The 15,085-nt window shown below is 42.7% G+C and overlaps 1 protein-coding gene across 3 annotated transcripts in view; it reads right to left on the reverse strand.

Moving 5' to 3' along the window:
• Positions 1 to 15,085, reverse strand: part of ZNF451 (zinc finger protein 451) — a 79,728-nt gene that overhangs the window by 18,134 nt on the left and 46,509 nt on the right. For all 3 annotated transcript variants that reach the window (XM_075598121.1, XM_075598119.1, XM_075598120.1), the window contains exons 9-13: positions 12,338 to 12,485; positions 10,049 to 11,724; positions 8,040 to 8,183; positions 2,200 to 2,330; positions 643 to 829 (exon numbers count right to left, since the gene is read on the reverse strand). In XM_075598121.1, coding sequence (XP_075454236.1) covers positions 643 to 829; positions 2,200 to 2,330; positions 8,040 to 8,183; positions 10,049 to 11,724; positions 12,338 to 12,485 — 2,286 coding nt within the window. The remainder of the gene's footprint in view (positions 1 to 642; positions 830 to 2,199; positions 2,331 to 8,039; positions 8,184 to 10,048; positions 11,725 to 12,337; positions 12,486 to 15,085) is intronic.

Below are 15,085 nucleotides of genomic sequence, written 5' to 3' on the forward strand. Positions count from 1 at the left end.
CATATCGCCCAATATGTAAACGGCAGCTCACGCATGCGCCTGTCAGCACGTCCTGAACAGCAATACCGGCTCCCTACCTGTACCGAAGCTGTGCGCAAGTGGGAGACTATAGAGCCTGTTACATATGCGTTATTTACATCAGTTATGCACGTATATGATGATTACAGTACAGTACATGCATCAATAAGTGGAAAAAAGGTAGTGCTTCACTTTAAGTACATTTTCGCTTTACATACATGCTCCGTTCCCTTTGCGTACGTTAATGCGGGGTATGCCTGTATATATCTTTTTATTTTGTACTCCATATAGCTGTGCACTGACATTTTCCAAACATTATGCTTTGCTGTCCTTGGAGGGGTCAGCGTCGGGTCCATTTGGAATGCCATGGGAAGGATATTTGGGAGGCAAAGTCAAAGGGAAGTACTGCAAGAGCTCACACTTATATCCTGCAGTTTGGTATACAGTATATGCTGGAATAGTGTTGCCAAATCTATATCCTCCTATCACTTATCCAAAGCAAGAGAATAAAGAAGGAACACGGACACTTGGATAGATTTATTTTCTGCATCTAGCACTGGCTATTGTTATTTGTTTGACGCTTTGCATTTTCTGCTTTCTGCCTTCTTTCCCTCAGCTGCGTACCTTTTGTGGTGTCCGATATGCTGTTTAGCAATGCACACATCATCTCTCCTTCTATGTGGTGGGGGTTAAGGATGTGTGCAGGCCGCTGGGTTTTCTTAAACTGTGTCTCCAGCTCTAGAAAGCCTTTATCTCCAGAGAGAATGGTGAAAGGGATTTGCTTGGGTAGTTGCTCATCTAAGCGACCGGCCTAAAATGCAACACAAAAAATTACTTGGAAAATGCAACAAAAATACACTACTGAGCTATTTACATGTCAATCTACTCCAGGGTTGCACAAACTGGGGGACACCACCCCATTTTTTTGGGTGGGGCAGCAGCATTACAGAGGCGCGCGCTCTTCCGTGCGAGACCTCTGTAACTCACTTACCTAAATTCAGCCGGCTTTGGGCGACGTCAAATGACGCAGCGGAGTCACATGATCCTGCACCATCATTTGACGCCGGATTAAAGGTAAGTGGGGACGCGACACTGGGTGAGATCTGGCAAGGGGGCACAGCACCCAAAGTTTGCGCACCCCATATCTACTGAATGTGCCAAGTTACCACTGGGCCCGGTTTCAGGAATCTCTGGCAATCAGATAACTTTGCATGAAAAATAAATGCATGGTTTTCAGAGATACATTTGGAATTTCTTTACTGGTTCCAATTTCTCCTCATCCATCTCAGGAAACCAATTCACTGAAAACTGCTTTGGTTCATTTTTTATTTTTTACAAATTTGCATCATCCAGTTCTTGGAAGAGATTGTGCAATATTGTTTCTAAATAAAGCATAACTCACATATTTTAGTCATTACCCCAAATAAAATTATCACTTGTGAGCACATTCACGACCCAGACAGGTCTGGGTAACAGGTTTCAGCATTACCTCTTAGCATACAGTGCTTTCACTAAAGCCAGGGTCTCTGGGTAATGAAATGAAAATTAGCACACAGTATTACCTTGTACGTCATGCCCACTTTAACAAGGACCCCTATAAGTTATTAGGTCCAAGAAAAAGAAGCTCCTCAAACAGTACCATTGGTATACCGTGCCATTTTAATGTACCGATTGTAGACCACCTGTAGAGACACAAAACTGCAGCCTGGCAGGCACGTCTCACCATTCTATTAGCATTCTAATAGAAAGCTTCCTAGGAGTGCTTCATACTCTGAATTCGTACAGTATCCTTTGTGTTTATGCTGCTTGCCATGAAGGTAGGCGGGTCAGTGAATGTGTATGACAGATTAACTGTATTACCAGTTGCAGTCGATATGCGGTATCTTCTTAGCGGCTGCAGACTGATCAGTGGTCCATTTCACAGCATATGAGCCTAATTGCATGTAACCACATAGCAATATCTGACAATTCATGAAAGGGAAACTATTTGAAAGTCAATGAGGGGGTCACAGAAGAAATACTTTTGCCACTGTACAGGTTTTATTCTGTTTTCTTATTGAAGATGCAAACTTAGACAAATAAACGATGTTACATGGCCTGTGAGTATTCTACCAAAACGGGAAAGAAACTCATTTGAAGTACATAAATGCATATAGAATAATGCGCTGATCACAAACTTACATGCATGCAAATGGCAAAGTCAGCTGCATCTTTCCTATTACTGCAGCGAGGATGAAGGAAGAATGAACCCGTGTTGGAGAGATAATTAAAGACTCTGCATTTCACTGGGGGCTTCCAATTGGTCTTTCCTCCTACAAGTTTAGATATGAAGGACAATGATAAAACATTCTTACTTAGTACTGATATAATGTATTCATAATAGAGCAGATAGGTCTTAGCCTGAGAATGGTACTATTGATTAGCAAATGATATAATTTTAAACGTCTTTTTAAATTAAATTATTAACATTTAAGGAGGTGAAGAGAGAGGTGTGTGCAATAGTTTTTACATATAATTACGTGTTTACCTTAATCTAATTAAAATGGCAGCATACATGCTACTGGAGTGATCCTGCATGTTGTATTGACAAGGGGAACATTACGTTTTCTGTGATACTTACAAGAATCTAACTTAACTTTCTTTATTAAATATGATCCCAAAATGTACTTTTATATTACAAAGAGACAAAAAGATAGTAACGACATCTCAATTAATGACAGCTTATTTATAGCATTCAGGTTTAAAGACAAAAAAAATATCCATCTGTTAAGAGGACAAATTATTCCAAGAGAGGTTATAAATTCTCGATCCTTACACAGAACGAGGTATACTAGGAACATACAGAATTATTCTCTACCTTATTTTCTCAACATTTTTCTTATATTGTTCTTTTTCAAACACAATACTTAAGCAAATAAATGAATTTAATATTGTAGGACTTAAAAAAAAAAAAATTTAAACCTACAACTCCACAAATGCAAGGTAAAAATATCTTCTGAGGCGCTACATTCTGCAAGCGTATAAAATAGGGGAGAGATATTAGGAATCGGTAGACCCTAAACTTTGTTTAATTAAAAATAAACATGTAACAAATTGAAGGGGAAAAACAGCATTTTGATAAATTACTGGCAGAAGTTACCATTTACTTTTACATTTATCTGGATTCAGACCTTGAGGCTGTTGCAAGACTTTAGAACCAAATACATCGTTTTAAACAACCCATACATAAAATAAATTATGGTGAGTAAACGAACCATACATAAAATAAATTATGGTGAGTAAACGAACCATACATAAAATAAATTGTGGTGAGTAAACAAACCATACATAAAATAAATTATGGTGAGTAAACAACCCATACAAATGGGCAAGGAATATGCACCAAGCTTTGATGGGTAGGATAATCTGTACAGGATTTGAACATACAAACGAAAAGGGGCTCACATGAAGACCCTCATGATTTAAGAACAACGGACAATCACAGGACTTTGTTGAAGTCTTCATTTTGCTACCTTTTAAAAAAAGATTCTAGTTGCATATTAAATGTCTTCGCATAAGCGTGTGTCTCCTGTTGCTGTTGTATCATAGCTCTGCTGTGTAGGTGAGGTATACAATGCTGATGCATAGCCAAAACTGGCAACATCAAAAACCTCTTGGACTTTTGGACTTCTTAGGCCTCTGGAGTTGGGCAATTTCAGACATGTCTAAACCCTTATAAATCCATCATCCGTAAAACTGTCATACTATAAGTAATACAGAAGAGCTGTAAATGTAAGCGGCGAATTACTCTGTTGAAATGAAGTATTTCTGTAGGTAAGGTTTTGTTTTCTGGATTATAAAACAAATTGTGGTGTATTACAAAACCCCCAAAATTGTATTAACTGTTGTCCAACCGCATTTTCCCCATACAGTATGTTTGAAAGCATTATCTTGTTAATATTGGAGGGAATTGCTATTATATTATCAATGTTGCACAACAAGAGATCACACCACTCACCAGCAATCAATGAGAGTAATGAAAGTAGATGAAATATATGATTGTGCCTAATTGCCTGGAAGTGGCAATGGGTGCTTCCTGTGTGCTAGAGTTACTATTATATCATATAGAGGATTAGCTGATATAGTCAGCCAAACTTCTAAAGAGCGCACCCTTGGGCTATTAAAACTTAGCATTTAATACATTAGAAATAATAAAAGGCTGATAGTGAAGTGACAGTGTGTAAATGATAAAATAATAAAATCACAGGAGGTGATGCGGTCTCACTTTTATCCATGGAGAAGGATTACAAAAATCTCTATTACTAAGGGGCAGGTTGAATTAATCTACCAACGAATTACCAAAATTGGTGTAGTAGATAATAGGTAACCAACCGTCATCAAAGAACTGGATCTAAATATGATGCCCCAGTTCTGTAGGTTGGACTGTGCTAATAGAAATATAATCATTGGTCCACTAGGTGGATATAACAATGATTAACGATAGCCGGAATGGCTGTTGGCAATAAACAGCAATTTGCCTGGCTAGCTCTTAGAGGATGAAACGTCAGTGACCTGGGCACAATCATAGATCCTAATTTATTATCTATGGTGGGTGCAGTAATTGAACACCAATTTTGGTAATTTATTGGTAGATTAATTCAACCTGCCCATTAGTAATAGAGATTTTTGTAATCCTTCTCCGTGGATAAAAGTGAGACCGCATCACCTCCTGTGATTTTATTATTTTATAATTTACACACTGTCACTTCACCATAAGCCCTTTATTATTTTTAATGTATTAAATGCCAAGTTTTAATAGCCAAAGTGTGCGCCCCAAGTGTGCGTTCTTTAGAAGTTTGGCTGACTATATCAGCTAATCCTCTATATCAGCGTTTCCCAAATGGTGGGTCGCGACCCGGCACCGGGCCACGGCACCAAAATTGCCGGGTCGCTGCGAGGCTGGCCGCGCGGTGTCTCCCGTCCCCCCCGCTCAAGTTTAAAAAAAATGTTGGCGATCCCCCCGCGCTTGCGCAGGGCAAGCAGGGCCCGCTCCCTTCCTCCCCCCTGCTCCCAACGTGGGACGGAGGAGGAAGTACCAGCTCCTCTGCGGCCCGCACGTTACATGGGGGAGGGTGGAAGTACAAGCTTCTACTGCGGCCCGCTTCCCCCCGCGGCCAGCTTCCCAAGCCCACCTCCCGTCCCGGGCAGCAGGGGATATCGGGGGCAGCAGGGGAAAGCGTCCGGCGGCAAGGTAAGTCACCCCACCCAGTCACTGCCTCCCACCCAAGTGTCCCTGGCCCCTTCCCTCCCACCCACCCAAGTGTCCCTGTCCCCTTCCCTCCCACCCACCCAAGTGTCCCTGTCCCCTTCCCTAAAAGTGTCCCTGTCCCCTTCCTTCCCACCCACCCAAGTGTCCCTGTCCCCTTCCCTACCCAAGTGTCCCTGGCCCCCTCCATAAGTGTCCCTGGCCCCCTGACCCAAGTGTCCCTGGCCCCCTCCCTCCCACCCACCGACCCAAGTGTCCCTGGCCCCCTCCCTCCCACCCAAGTGTCCCTGGCCCCCTCCCTCCTACCCACGTGTCCCTGACCCCAAAAGTGTCCCTGGCCCCCAACCCTCCCACCCACCTAAGTGTCCCTGGCCCCCTCCCACCCACGTGTCCCTGGCCCCCAAGTGTCCCTGGCCCCCTCCCTCTCACCCACCCAAGTGTCCCTGCCCCCCCCTCTCCCACCCAAGTGTCCCTGCCCCCCCCCCTCTCCCACCCAAGTGTCCCTGGCCCCCCCTCCAGTCACTCACATCCGTCGTTGCCTGTAATTCACTGTTTGTGTCTGTGTGCGTATAGGGGAGAGCGAGTGTGTGTGTGTATCAGTGTGTGTGTGTGTGTGTGTGTGTATCTGTATCAGTGTGTGTGTCTGTGTGTGAATCAGTGTCTGTGTGTATCAGTATCAGTGTAAGTGTGTGTGTATCAGTGTTTGTGTAGCAGTGTCTGTGTGTGTAGCAGTGTCTCTGTGTGTGTAGCAGTGTCTCTGTGTGTGTAGCAGTGTCTCTGTGTGTGTAGCAGTGTCTCTGTGTGTGTAGCAGTGTCTCTGTGTGTGTAGCAGTGTCTCTGTGTGTGTAGCAGTGTCTCTGTGTGTATCAGTGTGTTTATCAGTGTGTGTGTGTGTGTATCAGTGTGTGTGTGTGTGTATCAGTGTGTGTGTGTGTATCAGTGTGTGTGTGTGTGTATCAGTGTGTGTGTGTGTGTGTAGCAGTGTCTGTGTGGCTGCGTGTGTGTCAGTGGCTGGGTGTGTGTGTCAGTGGCTCTGTGTGTGTATCAGTGTGTGTGTCAGTGGCTGCGTGTGTCAGTGGCTGCGTGTGTCAGTGGCTGCGTGTGTCAGTGGCTGCGTGTGTGTGTGTGTGTGTGTGTGTATCAGTGGCTGTGTATGTGTGTGTATCAGCGGCTGTGTGTGTGTGTGTGTATCAGCGGCTGTGTGTGTGTGTGTATATCAGTGGCTGTGTGTGTGTCTGTGCAGGCCCTATAGGCGATAAAATTTTTAGTGGGTCACGAAAAAGAAATTAAAAAATAACCGGGTCACGGAAAAAAAAGTTTGGGAAACCCTGCTCTATATGATATAATATAATCAATGTTGGGTTCAACAAACAAGGCAACAAAAAGATGAGTGAAAAAGTGTACAAGAACCTAATATCTTTCTTTGCACCTCTGCTAATTACCCGAATGTGAGTTAGATATTACCAAAATACTGCTGCTCTTAAATAATCAAAGAGAAACATTATAGGGAGAAAGACCTAACTACAGTAATATCAAAGTAAAAAATAAATGTATATTACAAATCCACATTAAAGTAAACTAAAAGTCATACAGAGATCTGAAATATTTGAACAAAAATTGAAGATGTGGTGCTGCATTAGTTTTTATTTTTCTACTGGGTTTGAAGCAGAGGGCCTCCGGAGCAGAACTGCGGTAATTTCAGCTACATTCCTCTGGTGGTGCCATAGTAGTGTGCCCTCCAGGGTGAACAATAAGGCAGTGGGCCAATAGGAACCCGCAACATCATTCGTCGTGACTTCCTATTGACCCGTGTCATGCAGGACCTTTAAACCTGCATGAAGATCCAGGGGAGCCTTTAGGAGGTACAGTATGTATTTCAGGAAGCAGGGGGTCCACCAGGTCTGGAGGTGGGGGCAGTGGGTGGAAGAGATGTTTTCACATGAAATGTGCTTTTAAAGAAAGGACCTGCTACTTTAGAAGTCAATGTTACCAAATCATTGATATTATCTTCCTATAAAAAAATCCTGATTGGCTGCTGCTGGGTAATGAAGCCAATCAGGAGGAGGTGTCAGGAGCCTGCAGGGGTGTGACCAAGCAGAGGAGGAGGAAGCAGCATGGGCAGTAGAGGTGTGTGTTTGTGTTTTGTGACTATCCTGTGTGTTTTCTGTGACTTTCTGCCCCCTTTAGCTCCCCTAACTCCCTTCCCTCTGCTCCCTCTGACTGTCTCCTTTGACTGTCTTTCTCCTGCGACAGTCTCTCTGTCCGCTGTTTTCTGTGACCCTGTCCTGTTGTAGGGGCGTCTCAGCAACTGAGCACTGTGGTTAGGAATGCCCAGAGGGAAAAAAAAACCGGTTGAAAACCACTGTCCTAGGGATTATCTTTCATTTCGAAGCACAATAGCAACAGAAAACCAAGTCTGCAAATAATCTTCCCAAGTACTTAATGAGAGAGTTACAAATAAGGAAGGGGGGGGGGAAGCAGATACACCAAGAATTTTGTGCAGACGCACACAACATTAAGATGAATAGTGTTTCCAAGGTCTAAAGATCATTTATCAGGCGAGACTGTGTAGAGGCAAGTTGCTAAACCAAGGGGCACAGAAATCCTTGTCAATAGCATACAAGTTTAGAAATGAGCATACCCAGCCACAGAAATGTAGTTTTATGTTAGCATTGCAATATATGTGGACAGTAACATTAGAAACAAGTAAACATAACTAGTCCATAATAGGTATGCTGCAATAATGAACAAAGAAGTATCTTGCTCTGCTGTTTACCTTGGAAGCCCCAGACAAATGTTCCCTGATTTAGTGATCCTGGCAGGTGAGTGAAAAAATTTGCCCAGTTGTCCAAGTCAACAAACACTATGTGTGTCATGGTCCGGAGAAAATCCAAGTCAGGCAACTCGCTCTCTTCTTCCCCTGGACACATACAGTAGAAGAAACATAGATGATGTTAATCATTTACCAGCAAATCTGACCCCTTCTGGGGTGGCAGGTCTAAACATCACTGCTCAGAGCACTCACAATGCGTACTCATTGGATTGGATACTGGCACGTTCTACTTTATGCAATACATGCATTTATTGGGGTACAGTACGGAAGTCCAATAGCAGCACCTCATCTGCCAGGAGTACTACACCTCTTCATGATTTCAGTTACAAAAATCTGGAGTGTTATTTGTTTTGTTCAAAGGGGCTTCTGAAAGGCCTAACTTTATTATACAAAAACGTTAAGCTACATCCTCACAAATAAAACATTGCATTAAAAGGTGATTTAATAATTAATTGTGAGGATGTGTGTGGGAACCATAATACATATACACATTTTTGTTTTTAAAGAACACTTCAGTTCCCGTGTTTTAAATTTAAAAAAAAAAAAAAAAATAATGTTTTAACTGTTTAGGTTTCAAGTATTTGGGAGTATTAGGGACCCATTTTACCAGCAACATAATTCCTGTATCAAGTTTAAGTGGAATATCCAGTCCCTGATTTGGGACAAAAAGGGAGAGATGACAGGATAGTCCCACTAAGTGTGGAAAAGGGTCCCCCCCCCTTTGCCCACATTCCCTCCAATGTCCCATGGTAAATATAACTATCTAAAAATAATTTTAATGTAGCTTTTCTCTTTACGGGGTGACATGCATTATCTCAGATCTTACACCAGGCTTAGGCCTTGCCCCCGCTGCCTACTACAGCGTCCCACGAGAGCCCTCCCCGCAATGGCGCCGGGCCCGCTGCGAGGGGGGGCCGCAGCGCTCGCGCGAGAGCTACTCCTGCTCTCAATAGAATTGAGAGCAGGACTCGCGTCGAGCGATTAGGCACGCCCCCCGGCGGTTCAGCCAATGAGGGTGAACCTGCTGGGTGACGTCATGGCCGCGCCCCCCACTCCTCCGCCACGCCCCCCCTGGTCTCTGCTCCTGCAGTGAGCTGCAGACCGGGGAATCGGCTGAACGCGCCGCCAAAAGCGCGGGCGCGCGTTGCAGCTGAGTTACCGGGGCCTTAGCCTTACTCTAACTAAGTAGGATCTGTTCTCGAAAGTCAGCCGCCCAGCGGCTCATACATTTATGGTTGGATAATTGGCCTAATGGAGCCACAATGCTATAAATTATCGAGTTCAGGTCTTTCTGGTGTTTGGTACGACAGTCTTAAAAACTTATGGGGACAACATTTTGAATGGGTTTGAATTTTGATTAGACAATGTGCAATTTGCACACAAAACAAAAATTCTTAAGTGGGTGAAATGTGTTTGGAGTACAACGACTTAAAAAAAAGGTAACATTTAGAGTTTTGCTGGATTAAAAAGAAAATGTTTTTAGGATATATTCATCTCACAGAAAACATTTTAGAATTTCTGGAATTACTTTTTGTAGGCACTTTAATCAGATTATATTGCATATTCATTGGCCAGACCACAAAATCTCAAATGCAGTAGTTCAAGCCACTAAGGGAATGTTTGAAACCTTCAATGTATACATTTGAGTGTAGTTCCGCTGCAAACCAAGCCTATTTTTTGTAAGGAACTCACAGGAGTTCCCTCGCCTTTTTATGGCCATTAATAAGAAACCCTATATAGTGATTACTAAATTGTTAGCAATAAATAGGGCTCGAATATGAACCAGGAGGGAATAAGTGATTTTTCTGTCAGATTTTCATAATTAAGGCTTAATTGATTGTACTTTAGATAGAAATTCATTGGTTAGGGTACAGGCATTTTTGTTCCTCCTACAAAAACAGCAGAGCGGAAATGAAACAATGCAGGAAATCCCTTAACTCAAGGCACAATACCTGTATCCATGCTCTGTCTTTCCATTTCTTCACGTGCACTTTTGCTCTCAACAGCTGAAAGGGACTCGGACACTTCCATCCTGCTAGACACAGTGGAAGCTTCATAGCTCACTCTACTCGCACAGGGAGGCACCGTTTTAACTGGCTTTGATCCAAGGCATCCTCCACTGGCTGTAAATGTAAAAATTGCACTTTTGGACTCCAAACGTCCAAAATGATCTTTAATTTGGGGCTTTTGAAGGAAACAGTGTTTTATATGATAGTGCTGCTGAGCACTTTCAGTGTCATTAAAGACTTTGGAGCAAGTGCTGCACTTCACAACAAAATCTTGTTTACTGCCGACCCGTGTGTTTTCTTTGCAAATATGAATTTTAAGGTCTTTCAATGTCTGGGCTGTTGCTGAACACAAACAGCAGCTGTACCAGAGATGCCCCTTCTCCAACAAGCTAGCCAGGCAACGGCTGCTGTCTTCCTTTCTATTTGTTTTTTTTGCATAATTTTCCAGACAGCCACATGTCAGGCGGTCTTCATATTCAATGGGACTGGACAATGAGCCTTCCTGAATTTTAGCAGGTGATTCCGTTTGGTCTGGCACAAATCCGTACTCTGAACTGTGGAAACCCTCGTAGTGGCCGTGAAAGTCAGTCTCTTGCTCAAAGAAGAGATCCTCGCAAAGGCCGCAAAAATGTTTCACCTGGATCTGTCCATTATGTTGATGCTGACTGTGTCGTAATAGAGTCTCTATTTTGTGGAAGCGTTTCTTGCAGATATCACAGCTGTATTTGTGGAACTGGTGGGTGTTCACAGATTTGCAGTGCAGTTCAACACTCTCTTTAGAATCAAACATCTCCTCACAAATGTGACATTGCCACTTGCCTTTAGCAGATCCGCCGGGCATGGTAGGAAAGTCAGCATTGAGCATTTTGGATGGACTCTGCGACGGAGCAGACGTAGATGGGGAAGGCTCCTCTTCTAAATCTTCTTGCTCGTAATAATATGAATGACCTCCATGGCATGCAGACACATGAGCCATCACGCTTTCCTTTCTGGGTATGTCAACACTGCACGCCCGGCACCAAAAGATAAAGTTACTCAAGTGTGCCCCTCCATGGAAGCGGCTCATGTGCAGATGAATGATGCCCAAGTCTTCAGCAAGCTTGCTGCAGACCAAACATTTATGGCAAATCCTATTTGCTGCCATAATGTGTTTTTCAGCAGCTTGCTCCGTTGAAAATTTCTGACAACATTCACAGAACCAAGATGTCACCATGATACCAAGGCGCTCAGCGCTCCCCTTTTCTACAGGGCGGCAACTGATCATTGTTTCCTGTCCCGATTCCCTTTTGCGCTTCAGTAACGTTTTGCCTGGTAGATCATGGTTATTAAAGGTTCTTTTAAGAATGCAAGGTTTTAGTCTCGAGCTGGCTGCCGACAAGCAAAAGTCGGCAGGAGTTTTGTTTCCTTCGTTAATGTGGCAAAATGCCAAGATTGATTCTTCCATGGTTCTGACGATTTTTACTTTGTGACGAGTTCTTTCTGCGTGCTTTGCAATGTGGGTGTCACTGGTCAAAACTTGTCTACAAGTTGGACAGTGCGCTTTAACCCGGAATATCTCAGCAACCTCCGCTATGCTCTTTTCTGACTGTGTAGTGGGACCGGCGTTGCGACATTGTGTTCTATATGAAACACAGAGAGAAAAAAATAATAGGGAAGTTATTCAACCTTGAACTATAACCTACACAAGGATGATTTATTTTGCTCCTTAATAAAAGAAAGTGTACCAACACTTATTGGAGGCCCAAGAAGAACTTTGACTGGTGTCAAAAAAACGACACAAAATAATTTTGTATGTATTATGTATGAGGGTGCTTTGCAATCTCCAGGGAATTCTAATTCTTTTATTAACAACTACTAGTTGTTAGTAAAATGTAGGTGGCGATTCGCAATTATAGCAAGCTGCAGTTAAGGCCTGTACACTGTAATCCAAGAGGCAAATTAAAACAAGCACAGTAATAAAAATAATGAAATATACAATTCATACTTTCCTTAGATGCTTAGCTCTACATAGGGAAAGAACACAGCAGTGATTTAAAACAGATATCTAGAACACCTCATTCACTGAAAAATACTACAATTTGGAAGTCCACCAAAAATGTTTTTATATTTCTCCAAAATAGAAAGCCACTGAATAACTTGACAAGACAAAAACAGGAGCATTTTATAAAACTGTTGAAGTAGAACTTTAGCTGGGAAATATTGGGGTCCTTCCATGAAAGCAAAAACACAAACCTGAAGTGAGCGGTGAGTTCCACGTGAGAGCGTAGCGGACGGCGACAGGACGTACAGAGGACCTGGAATGGGACATCTTTACAGAGAGATACCAAAACCTTTTTTGCATAGGATGGAATTGGTATAGGACATGGCGTTCCCTTTTCATCTGAAAAGAATGTACAAAATATAAAATGAACAAATGAACAGATTAGATGAAATACATAAAATATCGTGCTAGAAAGCAAAAAGAAGGATAATACTTCAGAGACTATTTTTTGTGTGCATCTTGTCTCAAAGCAGAGTATTGTGATAAAGCAGAGTATTGTGATAGGATTCTGATACCATTAATGATTAAACTTCATGACCCACATTAGCATTTAAAGGCATTACCAGTCCTAACTTCATCAATAACGTAAAACATATCTGTTTACACACTCATATCACAGGTTCTTACTGCTTGCCTTCTGCTTGCCTTCTGTTTCAAGAACCCTATTCAATTCTTCCTGTACAAAAAACTAAACAAATTCCACCATCACATTTGTTGGTGCTTAGGAGACTACGGGTTTTGGCCACGTATCTCTGGGCTACGGGTTTATCTAGTAAACCTCCGGGTGGTGGCAACCTTGTGTGGGTTGCGGTGGCATCTCCTCCCAGCATCTTCCCCCTGCAAATACTGGCAATATGGCGCTGCATTGCCATGCCAACGGGAACACCACATAACAGCATCACGTGATGCCCGTTGCCAGGACAACGAGACGTCACGTAGCGTCCCGTTGTCATGGCAACAGTGTGTCATTTGATGCCACACAGCCACGTTGAAGCGAGTTGCCGGGGGAAGATGCAGGGAGGATACCAGAGGTAAGTGTGACGATCGGGAGGGTTTGGCCCGGGATTAACGGGTTTACCCCCCCAATTGGCCCTTCTAACCTCGCCAGGGAGACAAGGGGTTAACTGGGCCGAGGTCCAGAAAGGTGATTTAACCCTTGTTATAACATGAAAATGCTTATTCTCCTGTGTAAATGTATTGTTGCTGGATCAGTGTCTGCATAACCCACCCACTGGGACTTAAGGGGTTAATCTTATATGCAGTGCTGAATAAACAGTTACCTGAAAACTGGTAATTTGGGAACGGAGTAAGCCAGCACCCTGAGTCTTGGGGTGCAGCCTCAGGGGAACCCCCCAAGTACCCACATATTAAAAATATAACTTTGTCATAAGAGGAACATATATTTTTGATAAAGTGCCTTTCTGTAGTTTTTAAAATGTACAGGCCGAATGCCAATTGCCTCTGCCTGCCCTTTGTAATGCATACCAGAACCAAATGCTGTGCATATGAGCGGGGGTCGTTTGCCTATGCAAGCTTCCTCTCTGGAAGTGCATATCAAAAGGGACCCAGAGGATTCAGGTCTGGGCTTAGGTGTGACACATAGCACCAGTGAGCAAAAGGTAATTATCTAATTGTTTATGCGGGAGGCAGGCACAAGGAATGGTTAAGTGTTTGTTCTTCACACTTACAATGGAAGCCAAAAGCCTGCTTCAAAGGGGTTTATTGATGGGGACTACCCCAAGCAGGATATCTGAATGGGTGACCTTATTAAATATAAGAATAATATGAGATGTCCTTGGTTGAACATGCTAAGAATTACATATGTGTATTCGTGGGATTTAGTCCATCTTTTGAGTCTATACACTGTATATTTAACCGCTACTAAGTGCCAGATATTAATATCTCTATTCATTTTCATATTACACTGTAATGTTTGGTCTCTCTGCGAGCGTCAGGTGTGACGGAATGTATTAATATGACTCACCTGCCTGTATGTATTACTAAACGGAAGTTAGGAAGTGATTTGCAGTAAATATGAAATTTTGGTTGAGTTCTGAGAGACTGCAACCCCCTGCTATGATAATAAGCAGGAAGGCAAATGAACTAACCAGTTTAAGTGTGACATTTCACACTGTCCCCTGAAGTCCAAAAAATCAGCTTCAAAAGCTTCAAAGGGACTTTTGCTAGCCGTCGCGGCACCTAGCGTTAAGGAGATGAGTTTGACATAGTATATAAGTCAGAACCACCTTTTACCCATTGTCTTCATGGTCATGCAAATGTCTTCATGCAAAGTCTGCAGGCCTGCATGTCATCAGGCCTGTTGTGCTATACCATCTTGATTGCTGAGAAGAAATGCCATGCAATGTCTTGGGCTGATTGCTGTATGAAACTGCCAGTCCAGATGGGATTGTTTTCATTATTTTCATCTTTTAAGTAAGTGTCTATATTTTGCTGTTATTTGTACATTTTTTGTGTGTTCACCTATCCTAAGGAATAAATACAATTTGTTATATCTAAGTCTCGTCCCAGTTCAAACCCAGGTATATATATATTTATATATAGTTTTGGTGTAAATTACTGCCTGTCATAAGCTACCGTGATAGTAAGTGCTATATTTAAAAAAATCTCAAGGTTGGCATTCAGTCGAAGGTGGCAACCCTGGTGCTTATTGGTATTTTTAGACTTCAATTCCAGTGTATTCAAATGCATAGATACTTGTAATTGCCTCTGACAAAGAAGAATATCTAGTTTTTTTTATTTTTATTTTTTTAAATAAACACAAGGGAGCATTCATGCTCGGGTTCTTTTATAAACATCCATGCAGATAAAGGCGCACAGCAAGAAGAGTGGGTCAAAAACTACTAAAAAATAACCTTTATTGATCCCTCTGCATGGATGTTTACATGGATCTTCTACAAGTTGCAGCACGCTTCACACAC

This window comes from Ascaphus truei, chromosome 4, assembly GCF_040206685.1.
Source record: "Ascaphus truei isolate aAscTru1 chromosome 4, aAscTru1.hap1, whole genome shotgun sequence".
Classification (NCBI taxonomy): Eukaryota; Metazoa; Chordata; class Amphibia; order Anura; family Ascaphidae; genus Ascaphus; species Ascaphus truei.